Below are 22,664 nucleotides of genomic sequence, written 5' to 3' on the forward strand. Positions count from 1 at the left end.
TGATGTCGAGGTCACAGGAAGCCAGCTTGGAGAGGGGGAGCAGGTCTGCCATGGAGATACCTGCAGACCATGGCACGTGGCAAAGATTGATGTTGGGGTCCAGTCCACGAGTCGCCATTGGAAAGGGGGTTGTGAGCACTCAGGAATCTCTGATGCCCTGCATTTGGACCTGTCCCCTGTGCCTGGTCAGCATATCCCTCTAAGACACAGCCCCAGCCCTGCACGGGAACCAAGAAGTCTGTGTATTCCTTTGCTCTTCCCATTGGCAGTGACAGTCTCTGGTGCCTGGTGGGGGACAACACAGCAGTGGTAGGACAGAGGTTGAAGGCAATGCCCAGGGTCCAGCAGTCATGGTGGCACTAGCGCTGTGTCCAGGGGTGGGAGGCACCACCAGTGATCCCAGCAGCTGCCACTGGGGCAGCGGTGGGAGCTGCCCAGGCAGGCCCCTCGTTGGCAAGGCCTTGGCAGTGGATTCAGCTGCCCGGAGGCCTCTGTCCCCGCCTGGTTTGAGCCTGGTGCTTCAGGCTTCCCTCAGCGACAGCGACTGCCCGATTTCCGCCCCTGAGCCTCTTTTCTGTTTGAGTTGGCCAGAGGAATTTCAGTTGTTTGTGCTCAAGAGCCGTGATAGAAGGGTGGTGGTGCCTTCAGACACCTTAGCTGAGAGCTGATTCTGCCTGCAGCTGACACCCGTCTCTGATTCCACACCCACCGTCCTCCTCGGGATCCTGTAACTGTATATCCTGTTTAGGGGACCAACTGCAGTTCTGGCAACTTGAGTGTCCTGGTCGGCTTGCCATCCAGGTTCCATGCCGATAAACAAGTAGCCTGGTTGAGAGAATAGCCCCGTGTGCGGCCGCCTATGTGTTGGGTTAATGTGAGTTTTCAGTGCAGGTCTTCCCTGAGGATGTCAATAAATAAGGTTTTGACTTGAATCCTCAGAGGTAGATGCCTTCTTTGGGCGACTAGCTTGTGTGTGCAGCAAGATTTACCTGGGAAGTCTGGGGATATAGCTCAGTTGGTAGAGTGCTTGCCTTGCACTCTACCAACTGAGGCCCTGGGTTCAATCCCTAGCACTACACACACATACACACACACACAAATTTACCTGGGAAACAAGCCCTCGTGTGATGGGAGAAAGGGGTAGGGGCTAGGAACAGAAAGCCCCACCCCCTTGGTGGGATGTGTGTCCTTTGGCCACGATCTGGTTCTGACCCTCATCTGCTAGAGCGTGACGATAGGTCTGACCTCATTGCCCTCATTGCTTTGCTACAAGGATTCCATGTAAAATGGAGCACAGTACCAGGTGCATGTGAATCCTCAAGAAATGCTGGCTGCTCACAAAAGAGCAGCCCAGAGGCAGTGACAGTAATGATAATAAATGCTGCTGGTAAGGAGCAGAGGCCTCTCATTTTCGGTAGAACTGAGGAGGTTCTGGAAGCCAGCATGCGGGAGGGATCCCAGATCTGACCCAGGCCCAGAACGCAGCCCTCCTGCCTCTATAAACCCCAATCACTTGAGGGATTTGTGCTGGCTGCAGAGCTGACCATGAGAACCTTCAGGGTGGACTGTGGAGCAAACGGACATCACAAAAATATGCACACCTGAGGGCTGGACCCTGCGTGTGCCCCACCTTCTGAGTCCAGGTGTGCCTCTGGCTGGCCAGCTTCTCCCCCAAACCCTTTTCAGAAGCAAACCCCCAATCTGCCCCTTCTGTTTTTCAGGGCTTTCTCTCTTTAGTCCCTGTTTGTCCCCTTGAAGACTTGCCTCTTCATTCCCAACTGGCTCACCCAAGATCCTTTGCTTCAATGGATTCTCTAATTTAGAAAAATTCTCTTGTGATTTTTAGGGGTGGAAGCAAACATTCTTTTTTCTCATCCCTCCAAACCTTAACCATACAGAAACCTCATGTTGATAAACACAGAAGAAATGTTTTCCAAACTTTTTTCGTCTAGTGGTGGAATCTTTTTTCCAAACAATATCTTATGCAGAACCCCAAGATGTGAAACATGCTTTTAAAAATCAAGATGAAATTTACATAACATGAAATCAGCCATTCTGAAGTGAGCAACTGAGTGGCATTTAGTGCCCTTGCAACGCTGGGCAGCCGCCCTCTCCAGCTAGTTCTAGAACACTTTCATCACAGCACAACAGGACCTGCACAGGTACCCCTTAGGCAGTCACTCTCCTTCCCTCTGTCCCTGGCCACTCTGGCTTCTCCTCTCTAGATTTTCTTATTCTCAATGTCGCATGTGAACAGAATCATGCACCCTGTGGCTTCAGATGGAGTGCTCCTACCTGGAGGCGAAGTCCAGGCTTCCGCAGAACTTTCCTTTAAAAGCTCTGCCACGCCCGCCCCCCCCGCCCGGTGGGCAATGGGGGGAGGAATCCAGGGAAGCAGGCAGGGGGTGCAGGGAGGGTCGTGGGTGGGTGCCTGCGGGGGTCCCAGTGGGCGGGCTGCCTGCTGCCTTTTACAGCTTCCCTCCAGAAACTCCAGCCACACCTGGGTGCGCACGGTCCACCCGCCCCGTCTACAGGTGCCAGGCTGCCGCGTCAGCACCTTCCCACAAGTTTCCTGGCTCTCCGCGGAACTCGAGTGGAGTTTCCCCAGGTGCACAGCAGAAGCCCGCTGAGCCTTTGACTCCTTCCCAGAAAGAGAGGCCGATCCCGCCGAGAGCGTAAGGGCCTGTGGTTCTGGGCCAGGACCGTCCAGCTGTTGGGTGCAGCCAATCAGATGCAGGGGCTGCTTTAGGTAGATAAGCCTCTTCTGAAAGGAGCCCCGCTGATGTAATCACCGGGAAAATCCTGTGTGAAAGGCCGGAGGGAAGGGCTGCGGAGCCAGATTCCATGTGGGCAGGAAGGCTTGTCTAATCTCCCGGGCGAGGCCCAGGTAGGAGGCTCAGCTGGTTGGTGCCGGTACAGGGGTGGAGACAGGTTGTTTGCCCGGCTGGTTGGGGTGGCTCAGGGCCTCGGCCCCTGAGTCGAAGAGGAGAAAGCCCAGGTGCTGGAAAGCAGATTCTGGAGGTAGAGTCCAAATTCCAGGCCGGCCCCAAAGGTAAGTGAGAAGGCAGAGGGTTGCCACCCCCTTCCTGGCTGGGAACCCTGCTAGGTGCAGAGATTCCAGATGCAGCCTGGCCTTCCCTCTGCGGATCTGAAGCTTACACTTCACCAGTTGTTGGCCATTCTTTCCAGTCTGTTCAGAAACCTAGTTCATAATCCCAGCTTGTGGGGAGGCTGAGGCAGGAGGATTGGGAGTTCAAAGCCAGCCTCAGCAATTTAGTAAGAACTTTTCTCTAAATAAAATACAAAAGGGCTGGGGATGTGGTTCAGTGTTTGAGGGACCCTGGGTTCAATCCCTGGTACCAAAAAGAAAAGGAAAACAAACAAACAAACAAAAAACCTAGTTCAGATACCCAGTTTTTAATAAAATTTTTGAATTTATCTGGTGAATCAATGTCAAAATTAATATCACTTTGGATTATATGAAACTATCGTTTTGGACAGTTCAACTTGATGGATGCAGGGAAGTTAATAACAGTAACACTCAACATTTGGAAGAATCATCTTCCAAATGAATGGAAGAAATACACTGAAGTGATCAATTTTAATCTTTTTTTTTTGGGGGGGCTACTGGGGATTGAACCCAGAGATACTTTACCACAGAGCTACATCCCCAGTCCCTTTTATCTTTCATTTTAAGACAGGGTCTCACTAAATTGCTTAGAGCCTTGCTAGATTGCTGAGGCCACCTCAAACTTGTGAGCCTCCTGCCTCAGCCTCCCGAGTTGCTAGAATTGCAGTGGCATGTGCCACTGTGCCTAGAGATCAAATTTAAGTAATTGAAGATTTTTACATTCTATAAGTGAGCCTGAATTTTTTTTTTTTTTTTTGTGTGTGTGTGTTCACAGCAAATGGCATGAATTTCATAAGGGATCATACCATTTCAATGAGTTAGGGGTGAGGGGATTTGAGGACTGGGGTGACATCGGTTGGGATTTTCTGTTGGAGGCATTTTACTTGGGCCTACTCACAACACTGATGTCTTATTTCCAGTGAATGTTTACTCTATATAGCTCATGTTAACTACTCTCTTGGTGTTGGTTGAATGAATAAGAAAACCAATGGGCGAAATAATACCATAAAAGCCCTATTCCTGTGGGGGGAGAAATCTTGAATTAGAAGGCAAGAGGCTGAGTTCAATTTCCAGCTCTTCTCCTCCCCAACCTGGGTCTTTGGCAGGCCCCTTGCCTTTTCCAGCCTCAGTGTCCCTACTGGGTTAGACAGATGTCTCTAAGGCACTAGCTCTAAAGGTCTCTGGTGTCTAAGTCTTCGTAAATTAGGTTTCTCCACCTGAGAAAAGTGGAGATGAGGGCTTTTCCTGCTTGTGTGACAGGGTATCAGGACTCGGGTGCATGACCTCAGTGTGTGGGAAGCGTCAGCATCACAATGATCCTGAATAAACAAACCAGCTCACCATGTGAGTGAGCACCGGGAAGGACTCCAGCTGTCTTGGCAATTTTCCGTGATGATTTCCCAACTACTTATTTTCCTCAGCGAGGAAACCATTCTGCTTTCGTAAAAATGTGTGTAGAAGTGAAACTGATTTGGTGAAACAAGTGTTTAGAGTAAAATCTACGAAGACCATATGTTGTTGAGAGCAGTGGGTTTCACACCTGCTAATGTTGGGCACCCAGCTCTGCTGTCACCAGCAGTGAGAACCCGTCATGCTGAATTCCCCAGCTGAACACAGTTGGAAACAGCAAACACTCCATGAGCAATGCTTCTCCAGCCCTCGGCCCACAGGCCCTGTGTGGCTGGCTGTTTGTGTATAGACGTCTGCGTGTGCGCTTGGCATGGGCCAGACAGACCGCGCCCACCCGCCTCCCAGCAGGTCTGCCAACCCCAGGGTGGGGAGGGAACAGCAGCCCCGACTGGGAAAGGAGCTTGGGTGGCATACTGCAAAAGCAAACCTTCAAAAGTAATTTTCCATGATGTGACTACAGAGATAAGCCTTTCACATCGTCTGGCTTTGGAGTTCGGGGAGAGGTGCAGACACAGAAAGCCTCAGCGCTCCTTCCATTCTGCACCTGTTGACACCCTCTCATTTCTTCCAGTCGCCCCTGACAAAATTCTGAGGGACGTTCATTGGAAATAAGACATCTGGACTCCCCGAGTGACCATGGGCAACGAGAACAGCACCTCGGAGCGCCAGGTGGGTATGGGGAAGCTCCTCCCTGGAGTCGCACGGCTCTCTTGACCTTGACCACACTCCTCCCTGCTCCCCAGCGCCTCCTCTGTGCCCAGGAAGGGCCAAGCAAAGCCCCGGCTCATGCCTAGACGCACCGTGGAGGCTTGTTGATGGCATTTTCAAATTCTCTCACTTTATAAGCCATGAACTTTAGTTTTCCGTTTTATTCTGAGCTTCTAAAATTGACATAATGAGAATTTGGCACACTACTGCCCAGACTGTGCCCACTCAACAACTTAACATGGATTTAGTGGAGGAGGTTAAAAATCTTCCCAATCTTCCCTTAAATAGAGCCATGGCCATTAAACATGATTTTAAAATCGATCTGCATTGAGCAGATGAAATATAAACTCTTGTTCTCATAGTAGGCAAGGTTTCCACAATTGAGGAATGGGCTTTTAACTGCCGGATGTTGCCTAAGGCTGGGAATAGAATCTATCCAAATTCTATCATGATCCATTTTAAGTCTGAGAATATTAACAATGTCCTGGTGAGAAAAATCAGGGAGACACCCTTTCCCATTCCGCTCACATGGAGTGGAAATTTTGGATTAATGGTGTTGAGTTCTTTGAATGAGAAAATTGGATCCCAAAGCCAACCTACTGCAATTTGTTTTCCCTCTGCCACCTTCTTCCCTACAATTTTCTTTTCTCAAGCAGGAAAACAGAAACTATCAAAAGAAAAGGTGGCAAAGTCCAGGGATTTTATGGTTAGGCAAGAAACGATTGGTGTGGGTGTGAGACAATAGGGAGAGGTGGGCATTATGGCAAACAGGCGAGTTCTTGCCCAAAGCAGCTGAAATGAGTTCTTGTCAATTCCAGCTGATGGTTACCATGTGGGATGACTCCTCCTTGTGCAGGGCTGTTTCTTTAAAATAAGCCAGAAGCCCCTATTTTTCTATGAAGTCTTAAATTTTTTTTAAATTAAACTTTGAGATAATGGTAGATTTACGTGCAATTTTAAGCAATAATACAGAGAGATCCCATGTACCCTTTACGCAGTTTCCCTTAAATATAACATCTTGCAAGACTACTACACAGTATTATAACATGATTCCTCTGAAAGCCCTTTTATAGCCACACCAGTTTCCCTCTTGTCTCCCATTCTAGACCCTGGCAACCACTAATCTGTTCTCTACTTCTATTATTTTGTCATTTCAATAATGTTATATAAATAGAATTATACAATGTGTGACCTTTTAGGTTATTCAGCATAATTCTCTTGAGAGTCATCCAAGTTGTATGTATTGCTGAATAGTATTCCACTGTATGGAGGTGCTGTAGTTCCTTGAATCATTCATCCATTGAAGCAAAACTGGGTCACTTCTCATAAAGTTGCTGTTTTCATTTCTCTGAGATAAATACCCAAGAGAGCAATTGCTGGGTCACATGATGGGTGCATGCTTAGTTTTATAAGGTACTGCTGGGCTTTCTCCCAGTCACTGTACCATTTTACATTCTTACCACCAACTTATGAGCAATCCAGTTTCCCTGCATCTTGACCATCATTGGGTGTTATCCCTATTTGATGCTGCCAGTCTCTTAGATGTGTTGTGTGATCTCATGATGGTTTTAATTTGCATTGCAATGATGGATAATGATGTTGAAAAAATTTACTTATTTGCCATCTGTAGACATGATTCTTTTTTTGTGTGTGTGGTGCTGGGGATTGAATCCAGGGCCTTGTGCATGCGAGGCAATCACTCTACCAACCAAGCTATATCCCCAGACCTAGACATGGTTTCTTTTTCCAAAGTTTCAGTTATCTGTGATCAACTATGACCTAAAGACATTAAATGGACAAATTCCAGAAATAATAATTTATAAGTCTTAAACCTTGTGCTGTTCTGAGTAGTGTGATAAAATTTCACACCATCTGGTGCAGGATGTATATCATCCTTTGGTCCAGTGTATCCATGCTGTATATGCTATCCACCCGTTAGTCATTTAGTGGTGTCTTTGTTTATCAGATTAACTGTCATAGTACTCTGGTGCTTGTATTCAAATAACCCTTACATGGTATCCTAATGATATTTCACAATGCCTATGTTGTTCATTTTACTTGCTCTCATCATGTAGAAAATTACATCATCTCACATCACAAAGAAGAGAGTGAAAAAGAGACCACAGTTACATAACATTATGATTTATTGTATAATTGTATTTTATTATTAGTTATTGCTATTAATCTCTTAATATGGTTAATTTGTAAATCAAACTTGGTCATAGGTATATATGTATAGGAGAAGCATAGTAAATATAGATTTCAGTATTACCGTGGTTACAGGCATTCACTGTGGTCTTAGAATGTATCCATTGGATACATTCTGTCCATGTCTTTTGCTCATTTTCTATTTTGATTATCAGTATTATTGTTGTTATTTTAGCATTAGGTTTTAAGAATCCTTTATACAGATGAGATATTAGTCTTTTGTTAGATTATGGTTTGGTAATTATTTTCTCTTATTCTGGAACTTACCATCCTTTGATCAGGGTCTTTTACAAAGCAAAAGTTTAAATCTTAAAGTGGTACAATTTATCAGTTTTTTCTTTCATGAATAGTGCTGTTGGTATCAAGTCTAAATGTTCTTTGCTTAGCCTTACATCCTGAAGATTTTCTCCTATTTTTTTTCTAAAAATTTTTACATAAATTTTACATTTATGTTCAAGTTTATGATCCATTTTGAGTGAATTTTTGTGTAAGGTGCTAAATTTAGGTTGAAGCTTATTTTCTTTAATAAACTGGGCTTGGGATGTAGCTCAGTGATAGAGCACTTGTCTAGCATGTGTGAGGCCCTGGGTTCAATCCCCAGCCCCACTCTTTTTTAGAGCAGTTTTAGGTTCATAACAAAATTGAGCAGAAGGTGCAGAGATTTCCCATGTACACCCTGTCCCCACACAAACATAGCCCCCCCGTTGTCAACATCCTGTACCAGTGGGGTACATTTATTATGACTGATGAACCTACGCTGGCATCTTATTACCCAGAGGTCACAGATGACATGACGGTTCAGGCTGGATGTTGAACCATCTATGAATTTTGACAAATGTGTGACACGTATCTACCCTTATAGTATCACACTGAGTATTTTCACTGCCCCAAGGTCTCTGTGCTCTTTATCATCTCTATAGTTTTTGCCTTCTCCAGAATGTCCTATGGTCAGAATCATGCAGTATTTTTTTTTAAGATGGGTTTCTTTCATTTAGCAATATGTGGTTGAGATTTCTCTGTGTCTTTTCATGGCTTGGGTGCTGGTGTCTTCTGAGCGCTGGATTTGCTAGAGTTTACTTGTCTACTGAAGAACATCTTGGTTGCTTCCAAATTTTGAATAAAGATGCAGTAACATCCATGTGCGGGTTTTGTGGAGACGTAAGTTTTAACTCCTTTGGGTAGATAGCAAGGAGTGGGCTGCTGGGTCCCATAGTGAGGGTGTCTGGTTCTGTAAGAACCTGCCAAAGGCAGGCCACAGTGGCTGTGCCACTTTGCATCCCCCCAGCCTGTGAATGAGGGCTCTTGTTATGGTCTGGATCTTAAATGTCCCCCGTGTTCCTGTGTTGAAGGGTTAGTCCCCAGGGCTCCATGTTCAGAGGTGGAGTCTTTGAGAGGGGGTTCAATCATGAGGGTTCTGACCTCATGGGTAGATTAATCCACTTATGACTTTGGAGCTTAATGGTGTGGGGAAGGGTTTTGTTATAAAAGCGCTCGCTCGCTCTCTCTCTCTCTCTCTCTCCTGTCCAGCTGCCATGAGGTGAGTAGTTTTTGCTCCTTACAGTGATGTTTTGCCCAAAGCAAGAGAACCAACTGATCATGAACTGAACCCTCAGAAACCAGGATAAAATAAATCTTTCTTCTTTTCCAGTTCTTTTTCTCAGGCATTTTGTCATAGCAATAGAAAGCTGTGACACATTTTCTGACACAGGATTCTTCCAAATTCTCACCAGCATTCTGGATTTGGGTCATTCTTGTAGGTGTGTCGTGGTATCTCATTATTGCTTTATTTCCCCGATGCCTGATGACGTGGAGAATCTTTCCACATGGGCCACTTGCCTTCTCTCTATCTTCTTTGGTGAGGCATCTGTTAAAGTCTTCGGTGTATTTTAATCAGGTCATTGGCATTTTTATTGCTGAATTTTGAGAGGTTTTGTATATTTTGGATAGCAGTTCTCTTTTAGATGTGTCTTTTGTAAATATTTTCTCTTGGGGCTTATCTTGCTCTCTCGAGGTTGAGGTTCATTTCTTGGTGTTTGTTGTAGTTTTGCCCATTACTGTCTGTCTCTCCAGCCCCATTTGTTGAAAAGACCATTCTTCCTCTACTGAGTTACTTTTGTATCTTTGTGAAAGATCAGCTAAACTGCTGGTCGTGGTGATGCCTGCCTGTAGTCCCAGCAACTTGGGAGGCTGAGGCAGGAGGATTGCAAGTTCAAGGCCAGCTTCAGCAACTTAGTGAAACTCTGTCTCTAAATAAAAAGTAAAATGGGCTGGGGATGTGGCTCAGTGCCAAAAAAAAAAAAAAAATTAGTTAAGCATATTTGTGTGGGTTGCTTCTGGGTTCTCAGCTCTACTTCATTGATTGTCTTAATTACTCTAGCTATTGAACACGTCTCAAAGTCAGATGCAGTGATTCTTCCCACTCTATTCTTTTTTGAAGTTGTTCTCAGTATTCTGGAACCTATGGTTTTTAATATAAATTTTAGAATAGATCTATGTATACAAAAAAAAGATTGCTGGGCTGGGGGTGTGGCTCAAGCGGTAGCGCGCTCGCCTGGCATGCGTGCAGCCTGGGTTCGATCCTCAGCACCACATACAAACAAAGATGTTGTGTCTGACGAAAACTAGAAAATAAATATTAAAAAAAAATTCTCTCTCTCTCTCTCTCTCTCTCTTTCTCTTTAAAAAAAAAAAAAGATTTCTGGGGCTTTGATAGGAATTATACTATATCTCTAGATCAAGTGGAGAAAAATTGACTTCTTTCCTGGGCCAAATCTTCTAGTCCAGGAACAATGGACTGTCCGTTTCTTCAGGTCATCTTTATTTCTTTTCATCACCATCATTTTGTAATCTTCAGTGAACAGACCCACACACGACTTGATAAGTTTTACTTAAGTAGAACATTTTCTTTGGAGTGACTATAGATGACTTCGTGTTTGTCACTTTGGTGTCCACACATTTATGGTGAGTGCCTTGATTTAGTGTGCTGATGTTGTATTCTACAGCTGAGGAGCTCAATTACCAGTTCCAGGGGCTATTTTGTTAGCATTGTTGATTCCTTCAGATTTTCTATGTAGACAATCATGTCATTTGCAAATAGAGACTATATTGTTTCTTTTCTTCCATTTCCATGATTTTCATTTCTTTTCTCTTTTTCTTTAATACAGCGACGAGGACTCCCAGTGCTATGTTAATTAAGAGCAGCGAGAGAGGAATCCTTCTCTTCCCTTATTTCCACTGCCAAGGGGAAAGCATTCAGTCTTTACTATTAAGCAGGGTTAAGCTGCAAGGTGTTTTTTTTTTGTTTTGGGGTTTTTTTTTGTTTGTTTGTTTGTTTTTGGTACTGGGGATTGAACTCAGGGGCACTGGACCACTGAGCCACATCCCCAGCCCTGTTTTGCATTTTATTTAGAGACAGGGTCTCACTGAGTTGCTTAGTGCCTCGCCCTTGTCGAGGCTAGCTTTGAACTCATGATCCTTCAGTCTCAGCCTCCTGAGACACGGGGATGACAGGCTTGTGCCATTGTACCCAGCTTGCAGGGTTTTTTAATAAACACCCTTGTCGAGTTGAGGAAGTTCCTCTCTATTCTAGTTTGCTTATGATTTTTTAAAATCATGAACAGGTGTTGGTTTTTATCAAATGCTTTCTCTGCATCAATTGAAATAATCATAGTGTCTTTCTTCTTTGGACTGTTGATATGATGGATGACATTGGCTGATTTTCAAATGTGGAACCTGCCTTGCACACCTGGAATAAGTCCCACCTGGTTGTGGTCCATAATTATTTTGACACGTGCTAGCATCAACTTGCTAATGTTTTGTGGAGAACTTGTACCTAAATTCATAAGAAGTGTTGCTGAGTCGATTTCTTTTGGGGTCTGGTTTTGGTGTCAGAGTAACGCTAGCCCCACCAAATGAGCTGAAAAGTGCTTACTCCTGTTTTCTAAAACATTGGGTAAAATAAATCTTACATTAAAAAAAAAAAGTTGGCAAGCAGTTTCGGTTATTTTTGGACACTGTGGACCTGGCAAGGGTGCTGCTGGCTGGGTCAGCTCAGGTCCCCTCCTTGTAGTCTCCACCTGAAAGACTGTTCCCTGCTGTGTTGGTGTGGAGCAGGCACAGCCACCCACAGAGAGCCCTCCAAGGGTAGGTGCGGCACAGGGCACGTCCTGAGCATGGCCTTCACTCCTCACTAACAAACCAAGGGGCTTGGCTTCAGCCCTCCCTGGGTTCCCCTAGACTCCATTTAAGGTTCAAGTTCCCTCAAGTCCCCACAGCTAGACAGAGCAGCAGTACTGACCCAAGGAGGGACTTTCATTCTTCAGGGACCTTTAGCAACGTCTGGAGACAATTTGGTGATAACGTCTGAGATGTAAGGGGCTACTAGCATCTAGGTGACAGAGGTCAGGGCTGTTGCAAAATATCCAACAATGCTCAGAATCGTCTCCCCCAGCACGGACGGATTTGTCTGGCACAGAGACCCAACAGTGCCAAGAACAGAGGAGCGTTTGCCTTCTTGACTGCTTTAACAGAACTCCTTCAGGGGGTGGGTAAACTTCCCTAAGTGGAGATGAATTTTGATATGATGGGATGGCCAGCACCCCGACAGAGCAGGTTCCTGCTCAGGAGGTGTGAGCCGCCCGGGAAAATAAAAAGTCTGAAATCATCAGTAAGAAATAAGACAAAGACAAAGATTATATTTAAAAAGCGGAGCATCTGTTGGGTCTTCCAGCCCTGATAGAACTGGAACTGAACAACTGAAGAGGGCCCCAATTCTGTGTTTAAGGGGGAATGCATCAAAGGTGGGGGTAAGGTTCAGTGGGAGGGGTCTTGTTCGGTGCTTGCTTCTCTGTGTGGCAGGGGTATGCGTAAACAGGTTGACTGGCCTTTGGCAGGCTACCCCCATCTCTGGGGAGCATGATCTGGGCATTCTCGACCTGGGGAACTTCATTCCAGGAGTTCCCAGAGGAGTGGTCTCTGCCTTAATGGCTCAAACGAACCATAATTTATTTATATTTATATATATATATAAATTAGCCTCCAACATTCTGACCTGAATTCAGGCAAAGTGAAGATGCCTTAACTCTCTCCCCATTGACTAGAATGGGTGGCTTTTGTCACCTGGCAGAGACTCACAGAGTGGGACACTGTCAGGTGAAGGGTGAGGACTCTCGCAAGGCTCTTGCTGTGTGCACATTTGCCAAAATGCTTTCCATAAAGGGGATCCCACCTCCCACGCTCTCCTCAGGGTGTGAGGGCCCATCTCACCATGGCCTTGCAAGCTATGACTGTTTTAATGCCTCAGGACCTTACAAATCAGAAAGGTAAACATGTGTGGGTTTAGATGCCCTCATCCCGCTCTGCTGACCCCTTGCTCCCCAGGCCTGCCAGCTCCCCACCCCAGCCTCCCCGCTATGTGGGCCCTGTTGAGTGTCAGGGTTGCCTTCCTGGCTCTGCAGAATTTCATCTCCAGCCTCTCCCGTCATGAGCATTGCACACCCAGCGGGTCTCTGCAGCCACCCGAGTTCCTCAGACCCCACTCAGTGTCCCCCTCCCCCATCCTGCTTCTCCTCCTGTGCTCTCCCTCCTGGGCACCAGGATCTGGTCTGCCATCTAAGACCAGAATCTGGAGGCCACCCTGACACTGCATGCTGCCACCCCCACATCTGCTGTGTCACCCTGTGATTAATTGATGGCCTGGGTATTTAGCCTTCTGAATTTTGTGTGATTAGGACTTTGGGGGGCTACAGGAGACAGAAGCCCACCCCCAGTGATGGTGGGCAGAGACAGGCGACATTGGCTGGTAGAAATGGGGAGTCCACAGCTTCAGCCACGCATTGGCTTAGTCCACAGCTTCCAAAGATGACCTGAGCTCCCTCCTCTCTGGGTCTTGCTTTATTTGCCTCTGTGATTCCTCAGTGTTCAAGGGCCTGGAGGAAGAGAAAATGTGCCCTTCCCAACTCCAGGTCCCCATGCTTCTGCCCACTAAGGGTCCAGCCTGATTTGGCCTCCCTAAGGAATTAGACCAGCCCTGATTGTGTCGTGTGCCTTCCCTGGGATCAAACACTGTGCCCAGAATGTGGACCCTCTAATAGCCCAAGTCATGCACCAAGCCCTGGAGGGCACAGGGAGGCCCGCTCACCTGTAGAGTTTGGAGCAGTTTCTCAGAGGACAGAGGTGACACTGATTCAGTACATCGTCTTATCTAAGGTTTCCCCTCGTCCTTCCCACAACCTCTCCCCTCTCACCCGGACGGTCACTATAGCCTCTGTGCTGGTTTCTCTGGCTCCATGTGCAGTGGGGGTCCACCCAGGCCCCATTCCTCCCAGCAGGCTCTTCATCTGTGAAGATGCACCTGGGGGTCCCTACAGCCTGCTTACAAGGGAACTTGGGAGGAAAGACGTGAGATGAGGAATCTCCTGTCTGTAGGTTAAGGAGCAGGTTTGCAGGCCAGCTGTGTCACCAGGGCAGAAGATGAGGGACAAGCCAGCCCAGTACTGGGCTTCCTCTCCTTCTGTTGTCTGATTCCACCTGGGTGCCCACCGGCAGGGTGGGCGGGAACAGGCTACGCAGGAGTGCATTGCCCACCTGGGGCCTTGGAGTGGAAGCCAGAGGCCCTGCAGGTCTCTGTTCCTCTCGCCTGTCTTAACCTGGGACCCTTGGCTTTCAGCAGGAGGACGCCAACTTGCGTAACGTTGTCCTGTGGCCTCCGAACCCTGACGCTGTGCAGGTATGGGATGTGTGGTGCCCTGCATGTGGCTTTCAGCCCTGCTCACATCTGTGGCTGCAGACATCTGGTGTGCGTGTGCATTTGAATACTTAGGTTTCTCCTTCTCCCTGCCATCCCATAGACCCCTAGTAAGTTGTAAAGCAGTAGAAATGAGCAATATATGTTTAGGTTTTTAGAAATAACATTTTGGTGTGCGAATTCCCAACCTGGTTTGGCTGATGTGCTCTGAGTTGAGGAATGAGGCTGCTGTTGTTAGAGGATTGGGACGCAGACCTGGGAGCCATTACCAATGCTTCACGCTCTTCTGCTTTGATATCTGTCATCCTGGAGTGAGGCCCGGAATAAGGTAATGGCCCCATCTTTGCCTCCAATGGGCAAAACGAATTAGTCATTAAAAAGATTAAATTGAAAATCCACCCTCAGCGTCATGATGCAGGCATGCAGCTAGCTGAGCTCACCGCTTTGGCTTTGCCCAAGGTCCTTGCCATCCACCAGATGAATGGCTCTCCATGTCACAGTGGTTTTCCTGAAGAGGCTGTTGGGGTCAGCGTGTGCCTGTGGGTGTGGCCGGGGAGGCAGTGAGACCCCGGCTCCTTGCTTGCCTGCTCTGAAGTCCCTGTTAGGCTTGTGTGCGTCTGGCTTAGTCATCAAGGTGATGTGCTCTTTGCTTTAACAGGTGCTCCACCCTGAAGCCAGTGCCAGGTGGGGTGCTTGATGGATTCGAGTCTCTGCCTATTCCAGCAGGGAGTGACATTTGAGGTTGTGAAATGACGAAGTCTGGTGATACCTTTGAACACATGTGAGGGTCCAGCCTGATTTGGCCTCCCCCAATCCCTTGAGATGGGCAGGCCCAGGCTGGTCACTATCTATTTGTAGGTGAAGAAAGAGGCTCGGGCGCCAATCATCCTGCTCCCCTGAGTGAGTGGAGGAGTGAGAATTAGAACCCTGGTCCTCAGGGGTCACGGCCAGGCCAGAGGGTTTTTTTAAATATTTTTTTTTAGATATTGATGGACATTTACTTTATTCACTTATTTATATGTGGTAAGAATATAAGTATAAATGTGTGCTAACAACCGAACCCAGTGCCTCACAGATGCTATAACTCACTGAGCCATAACTCCAGCCCCCAGGCCAGTGGTGTTCAAACTGGATTCTGGGCAATCTGGTGGCCTCCCACATTGCTTCAAGGACTGGCCCAGTCTCAACAGGGCTGTTGGAAGGGGAGACTTCGGGTCAGCAGCCCAGTTTGCCTTATGTGGCCGTGTGTCATAAGACATTTGGAAGAAAACCTTTGGAATCAGGGTGGATATAAGCCCTGATCAGGCCATCCTCGTCATTGTTCTGTCTTGAGTGTCAGTCAGGAGGTCAACTTGCCCACTGCCTCAGGACAAGAGGCTGTCTTGGGGACTCCTGGTCCAAGGCTCCCTGCCAGGGGAGGGGCACTGGCTGGCTCAGGACCACACAGCACTTTGCAGCAGAGCTCAAGGGCTCGGCCAAAAGCTCCTGCTCCTGGAGTGCAGGTGCTGGTTTAGGTGTTGAGGTTCCAAAGGGGAGCAGGACAGTCAAGGTCCCCGCCTCGTGGAACTTATGTCCAGCCAGGGAGCCAGACAAGCTGGACTTGCTGGCGAATAAGCCAGCAAGTTAACAAGCTGTTTTAATTCAACATGAAGAGAACTGAAGATCATTGTGTTAAGTGAAGTGAGCCAGGCACAGAAAGACGAGTGCCCGTGAGCTCCCCCGAGGAATCTAAAGAAGATGATCTCATAGAAGTTGAGAATGGAAGGCGGCTGCTGGAGGCTGGGGCTGGGTGGGTGAGGTTGATCAGTGGGGACTGAGTTACACTTACATGGGAGGAAGAAGCTCCACCTCTCCAAGAGCTAGAATGCTTTCATATAAAAATGACAAACGTCTGAGGAGATAGATACATTTACCCTGATTCAAACAGTAATATGTATACTAAACCCAGTTGCTGAACCACTGAGCCACATTTTTATTTTTTATTTTGAGACAGGATCTTGCTAAGTTGCGGAGCCTGGCCTCAAATTTGCAATTCTCCTGCCTCAGCCTCCCGGGTTGCTGGGATTACAGGCATGTGCTACAATGCTCTGTCAAAATATACATAAATTAAAACATCATATAGTGGCTGGGGATGTGGCTCAAGCGGTAGCGCGCTCGCCTGGCATGCGTGCAGCCCGGGTTCGATCCTCAGCACCACATACAAACAAAGATGTTGTGTCCGCCGAAAACTAAAAAATAAATATTAAAAAATTCTCTCTCTCTCTCTCTCTCTCTCTCTCTCATCTCTCTCTCTCTCAAAAAAATCAGTCCTAATATGGGCTGAGAAAAAAAAAAAAATCATATAGTATTCCATTAGTATGTGTGGTTTTTGGTTTTATGCATCAGTTAAGAATGAGTTAAATTAATAAAAATTTGCTTATCAGGCTCTATTCTAGCACCTGAATGGTTCAGCCACCATCTCCCCAGCCACAGCTTCCCTTCCGCAGGGGAGAGCAGACAGTGAGCTCATAGGCAAGCATCATTGCATTTCCTACATGAGCTGGGGGTGGGACTGCTGCTTTTTCCTCTGTTTGGGGATTTTTACAAGATTTTTGCTAATGCATAACATCAAGTGGGACATTTTCTCTGTTTTTAAGCATGCAGTCTGTAGTCCCTTGTTCTAGGTGGCAGTGGAGGTCCTGGGATAGTAGAGAGTAGAAGCCTGAGAAGCCACAGCAGGTGTGACAGGGAACTGGCGGGTGGCACCCCCATGAAGGCAATGAAAGGCAGCGGGCCCTGGTGTTGGGGCAGTAGAGGGGCTCTGGGCTCCTCAGGGGGGAAGACACAAGACAGTTTGGTGATAACATCAGGGACAGCAGGGTCTCTGGTTCACTTTCCAAACCCTGAAATTCTGGAATGTGGAAGAAAAATCAGCATATCTGAAAGGGCCTCAGTGAGTGGGCTCTGAGGTCAGCCAGGCACCGGGAAAGGTGGGAAGAACTTGAGCGATTAGGAGGGGGGGAGGATGACCCATCTGGGGGCAGAGACAAGGTCAGAAGAGACAGTCAGATGGAGGACAGAGCAGCTCGGGGTTTGGAAGGGGCCCCAGTGGGGCCTTCAGGCAGCCGTGGAGGGGAGAGGGGACGTCAGGATGAGAGGACCTCTCTTCTGAGCCTCTTGGCAGCAGGCCAGCCGATTATTTTGATGATTTTTGCTTTTGCAATTCTTTGGCAACAGCTCATTGGTTGGGTGAGTTACTGACAGTTTGGTTCCTCGAGAAACGAGGCAAGGCACGGAAGACAGCAGGAAACAGTTTTATTTGGCTGCAGCCAGGTTCAGAGGGCCCAGCTTTTGCTGTCATCAATCAATCCCCTGAACCCCGAGTTCAGGGAGTTTCAGAGTTTTGTACCCAGCATGCAAGGGGAGGGGCTCAGAAGTTCACAGTCTGCAGAAGTTCACATAAAAGCAGCTTTTTCTTTCACTGTTCTGGGCAAGTTAACCCTTCAAGGACAACACCTGAGAAGGGGAGAGCTTCTTCTCCCCTTTCTATTCTCCCCCTGCCAGCTGGTACCATGGAGCCCAGTTGGTAACTTATCTTAAAAATGTAGACATCTCTGTGAAGCCCAGCTCAAGGCCAGAGGCCTTGTTTGCACACTTCTTCAAAGTACTCTACTGGATTTGTTTGTGAAAACTAGTAAGGGGGTGTCCAGCCCCTGGACTGCTGGTATCTTCCTGGCCAGTGGCCAAGTAAACAGGGCGACACGAAAATAGGAAGTTTGTTGAACTCTTTTGCAGAGACTCTTTTGCTGATAGTCCTCAAATCAGCCATGGGGAAGATTTTTGGAGAAGCTCAGTTAAGACTTTTCTTGGAGAAAGGGGTGCCACTTAAAGCCAATTTTAGTAGCTCCACCTCGGGACCCATTGACCGGTCACAGTTATTCCTTGTTTCATCAGCCACACGCCGTTGAGATCCTAGCTTTGGTCTCTGCTCTGTGTTGGGAGGGAGGCCAGTGGCAGGGGAGAGCTCCATACTGAGCCTGCAGCCTGCTCTACCAGGTCAGCCAACGCTGCTCTCTGCCCACCCCTGGGCTGCCTCTGCTGCCCGCCCAGTCCTGCCTGTCCCTCAGTGACTGACACGCAGGCTGCTCCCAGACACGCCCAGCAGCCTCAGATACAGCGCAGCCTGGCCCAGGCCACTCTCCCTGGGGCCTTGCCTCCCTCACACCTGTGCTTGGAGACAGAAAGAAAGCCATGGGGAGGAAATGGGGTCTGCTTCTGCAGCCTGAGGACGGCCTTCGCCCCTCAGGCTGTGTGCTGTTTGTTTGAGGGATAGAGGGCCTGTGACTGTGGGTGTGTCGCCAACGGCTGCAAATGCCTCCTGCTGAGTCAGCAGAAGGGCCTTCTTTCGTGCCTGGGGGACCCAGGAGATCCACATTACCACAGCCTTGGGCTACCAGCGGAATAGGCAGCCTTTTCTCCCAGGTACTGACAGCAGGTAGGACAGTAATGGGAAAGAAATCCAGTGAGAAGACAGTTAGCACCGATTCCATATTCATAACAATGGAGAATCTCTCAGTAGAGGCATCACACCTGTCCAGAGGCAGGATCACTGTCCCTGGCACAGTCACCAACTCACCTAAATAGCCTGGGTCCAGGCTCAGGCCAGGTGCCTCTTCTGAGGGCCTGATTGACTACTTTGTCCTTCGTTGGAGTAGCCACTGGGGCTCTCAGTAAAGGAGCCTTGGGTCTGTTTCTTCCTATAGTAATAATCACTAGCATGTCTGATTTCTACCACGGCTTAGCCCTGTGCCAAGTGATGTGCAAGTTGTATTTTATTTGACCTTGAAAACAGCCCTGTGACTGATCCCCTCTTACAAGTGCAGCCCGGGAGGTGTCAGCCCACATGCACATCAGCAGTCCACCTTGAGCTGTGGGAGCACCTCCCTGGGCTTCCTGCCCCTTGACCTTGAGTCAAGCCTTCTACTGCCGTAGCTTGAGAAGGAGGGGATGTAGGAATTCCAGAGGGCAGAACGGAGCTTTCGGTCTGGCGTCCAGTGTGCTGGAGAAGACCTAGCAGTGCACTGCCGGCCACTCGGCAGCAGCTCCCTCCTGTGTGTGCACATCTTTGCCAGGTTTAGGAGGTGCTCCTGCCACCACGGACGGTAAAGAGGCTCCAAGAGGTGAGCGGATCTGTCCTAGGGCGTATGGGGCAGGGTTTTCTGCCCTCAGCTAGCCCTCTTTGAACCCGGCTGCTTCTAATATAGCAAACACATTCCAGATGTCAGTACCGGGCATGGTCTTGAAGTCCCAAAGTTTCCTTTCCCCTACAGACAAAGCAGTCAGAACGCATCCACTCATTAAAGTTCTGTGAGGGTAGGAACCACATCCTTTTTTTAAAAAAAATATTTTATTAGTTGTTGATGGACCTTTATTTTATTTATTTTTATGTGGTGCTGAGAATCAAACCCAGTGCCTTGCACATCCTAGGCAAGCGCTCTCCCACTGAGCCACAACTCCAGCCCCACCAAATCCTTTTTTAACAAAATAAACTTTTTATTCAGAATATTTCTAGATTGATAGACAAGTTGCAAAGATGGTCCAGACTCCCCTGCAGAAGCTCCCCGGCTTCCCACTGAAAGTGGCCTATTTAATTCTGGGTGTCGACCCAGAACCTACTCAGCCCTTACACACGGGCACCATCAGCTCAGCCTGCAGACTCCACGTCATTGTGCTCTCCATCTTTTAAGGGAAGGGTGAGGACTCAACCCAGCTCGCTCTCACTCCAGAGCGAGTTCATCTCGTCCGCTGATCCGGCAGTGTCCAATCTGAGGGCTGAAATCCCAACTGTATGGGCTCCTCTTTGCTGGCCTGACAAAGGAAGTGCCCACTGGCCATGGCTGGGTGTCCTCTCGGCCTACGTAGGTCTGTCCGTCCTGTTCTCTTGGAGGTGAGGAAAGATCTGGGATGACCTTGCAGACCTGGTGAGCAGTTGCTGCCCTTGACAGGGAAGCTGGGCGGCCTGCTGGCTGGAGCACGGAGCATGTGTTCTCCCTCCATATTTGGCCAGCCTGGCAGTTGTTTCTGAAACCCGACTCCAGCGCCATGGGGATGACCTCTGCTCTACTTCCCAGCATGCACCTGAGCTCAGGCTGCCCCAAGGAGCTCCTTCAGCCTGGAGGAGGTGGGGAGCCCTAGCTATGCTAATGAGTCATGCTTTAATTAGTCTTATTGGCATGAGCCAGAGAGATGGAGCATATTTAAGAGGTAAGTAAGGTTGGTGAATTTTTTTTTTTTTAATGTTGAAATACATTGGCTTTTCACAGGGTATTTTTCAAGACTAGAATGTTGCTATAACTGGATAAAGATTGCTTTAAAATCTGCTCAGGGCTCTGGAGTATTCCAGAGCCAAAGAAAGGCATTTGTTTACTCAAGCAGTGGCAGCAAAGATGTGAAGAAGCAACTGGGCAAGTGCGTTTGTCACGTGGGCACTGCTGATGGGTTTGCTGCCTGCTGTGTGGAGTGTGGAAGAGGCACTTTAGAAAGGCGTGCTGGTGTGTGGGGATGCCTGTTGGCACCACAGGGTCCAGCGAGCACTGAGCACTGAGGCTTAGCACTGTGGAGAGGCTGGGGAAACGGGAGAGGATTTGAAGACACCGCAGGAGGTGGGACAAAACTGAGCACCCGAGGGCTGCATGTGCTCCCCTTGGCTCAGAAGTGGCTGCCAGGCCAAATGAGAATCTTTTTTTCATAAATTCAACCAATATTTATGGACTGCCTTTTCTGTGCCAGGTACTATTTTAGGCATCAAATCTAGGCAGTTGTGCCACATTATTCATAAATGTCCACTTGTTTTAGTTACTTGGAGCACAGCAACAAGATGGCAGAGACCATAAAGCCAGCATTTCCACCGTATGGTAAAGCAGCATAAATTGGATGTCAACCCATTCAGGTTCAAATCCTGGCTCCACCATTTTCCAGCTGTGTGACCTTGGGCAAGTGCTTAACCTCTCTGTGCTCTGATGCATGTTCTTATCTGCAAAGTGGGGTTTTAAGAGTTAAATGAGTTTAAAGATGTAAAGCACTGGAGCTGGGGTTGTAGCACACTGGTAAAGCCCTTGCCTAGGATGTATGAGGAACTAGGTTTGATCCTCAGCACCACGTAAAAGTAAATAAATAAAATAAAGGTATTATGTCCATCTACAACTAAAAAATATTTTTTAAAAAAGATGTAAAGCAGGGCTGGAGTTGTGGCTCAGTGGTAGAGCACTTGCCTAGAATGTGTAATGCACTGGGTTTGATTTTCAGCACCACAAATAAATAAATAAAATAAAGGTCCATTGACAACTAACAAAATATTTTTTTAAAAAAGATGTAAAGCACTTAAAAGAACAGTACTTGCACACTGAGTTTACAGTAATACATTTGCTGTTACAGCAGACACATATTAGCTAAGTGTTGAGTGTTATTGAGGAAGATTTCAAGGCAGAACACCTGGGCAAGTCAGTTGTATCTCATCTGATAAATGGAAAATACTCTTTTACCGACCTGTTTAGTCAGCAAGGATTTTGTAAGAATCAGAGGGGATTCAAAGCACTTTGAAAAGAGCAGCATGGGCTGGGGTTGTGGCTCAGCGGTAGAGCGCTTGCCTGGTGCATGCGAGGCCCTGGGTTCGATCCTCAGCACCACATAAAAATAAATCAATCAAAAATAAAGGCATTGTATACAACTAAAAGAAATAGATATCTAAAAGAAAAGAGCAGGGCTGGGGATGTGGCTCAAGCGGTAGCACGCTCACCTGGCATGCGTGCGGCCCGGGCCCGAACCTCAGCACCACATACAGACAAAGATGTTGTGTCCGCCAATAATTAAAAAATAAATATTAAAATTCTAAAAAAAAAAAAAAGATTTAAAAGAAAAGAGCAGCGTGCCACTGGTTGATTTATTTTTGGTGCTGGGGATGGAGTCCAGGGTCTTGCGCATGCTAAGCACGTACTCTGCCCTGGGCCACATCCTCTGCCCTGTTGCTTTTAACTCTGTCCGAATCTGTTTCTGCTGGAGATAGCTGGTGTTGTTCCTGCCTCTTAGCTTTCTAGCAGCAAGATGGGACGCGCTGAAAAAGCATAGATGCTCCCTGTTTTCTTTCGAGACAGGTCAGGTTGCAGCCCTCACTGTGTTCCCCCTCCACCTCCTCTTTCCATCTGTCCTTTGTGTCTGTCAGGCCGCTGGATATGTTGACATCTTTCCAGAATTTAAAGAAACTGATTGGCCAGGCTCAGTGGCACATGCCTGTAATCCCAACGGAGGAGGCTGAGGCAGGAGGATTGCAAGCTCAAGGCCAGCGTCAGTAATTTAAGCCATTTAGCAAGATCCTAAGCAACTTAGGGAGACCCTGTCACTAAATAAAATATAAAAAAGGGCTTGGGATATGGCTTGGTGGTTAAGTGCCCCTGATACAAAAAAAAAAAAAAAAAAAAAAAAAAAAAA

General features: G+C 47.6%; 1 protein-coding gene across 24 annotated transcripts in view; it reads left to right on the top strand.

Annotated features, from left to right (window-relative positions):
- The first annotated feature begins 2,582 nt into the window (after positions 1-2,582).
- Tacc2 (transforming acidic coiled-coil containing protein 2) overlaps positions 2,583-22,664 on the top strand; it is a 176,474-nt gene continuing 156,392 nt past the window's right edge. For 14 of the 24 annotated variants that reach the window (XM_048791320.1, XM_048791327.1, XM_048791333.1 and 11 more), the window contains exons 1-3: positions 2,896-3,052; positions 5,112-5,209; positions 14,124-14,183. In XM_048791320.1, the coding sequence (XP_048647277.1) occupies positions 5,177-5,209; positions 14,124-14,183 (93 nt within the window). In that variant the 5' untranslated portion in view covers positions 2,896-3,052; positions 5,112-5,176. The other 10 variants (XM_048791339.1, XM_048791341.1, XM_048791340.1 and 7 more) reach the window with 8 other exon arrangements.

The sequence above is a fragment of the Marmota marmota genome, unplaced genomic scaffold (assembly GCF_001458135.2).
Source record: "Marmota marmota marmota unplaced genomic scaffold, marMar, whole genome shotgun sequence".
In the NCBI taxonomy this organism is placed as follows: Eukaryota; Metazoa; Chordata; class Mammalia; order Rodentia; family Sciuridae; genus Marmota; species Marmota marmota.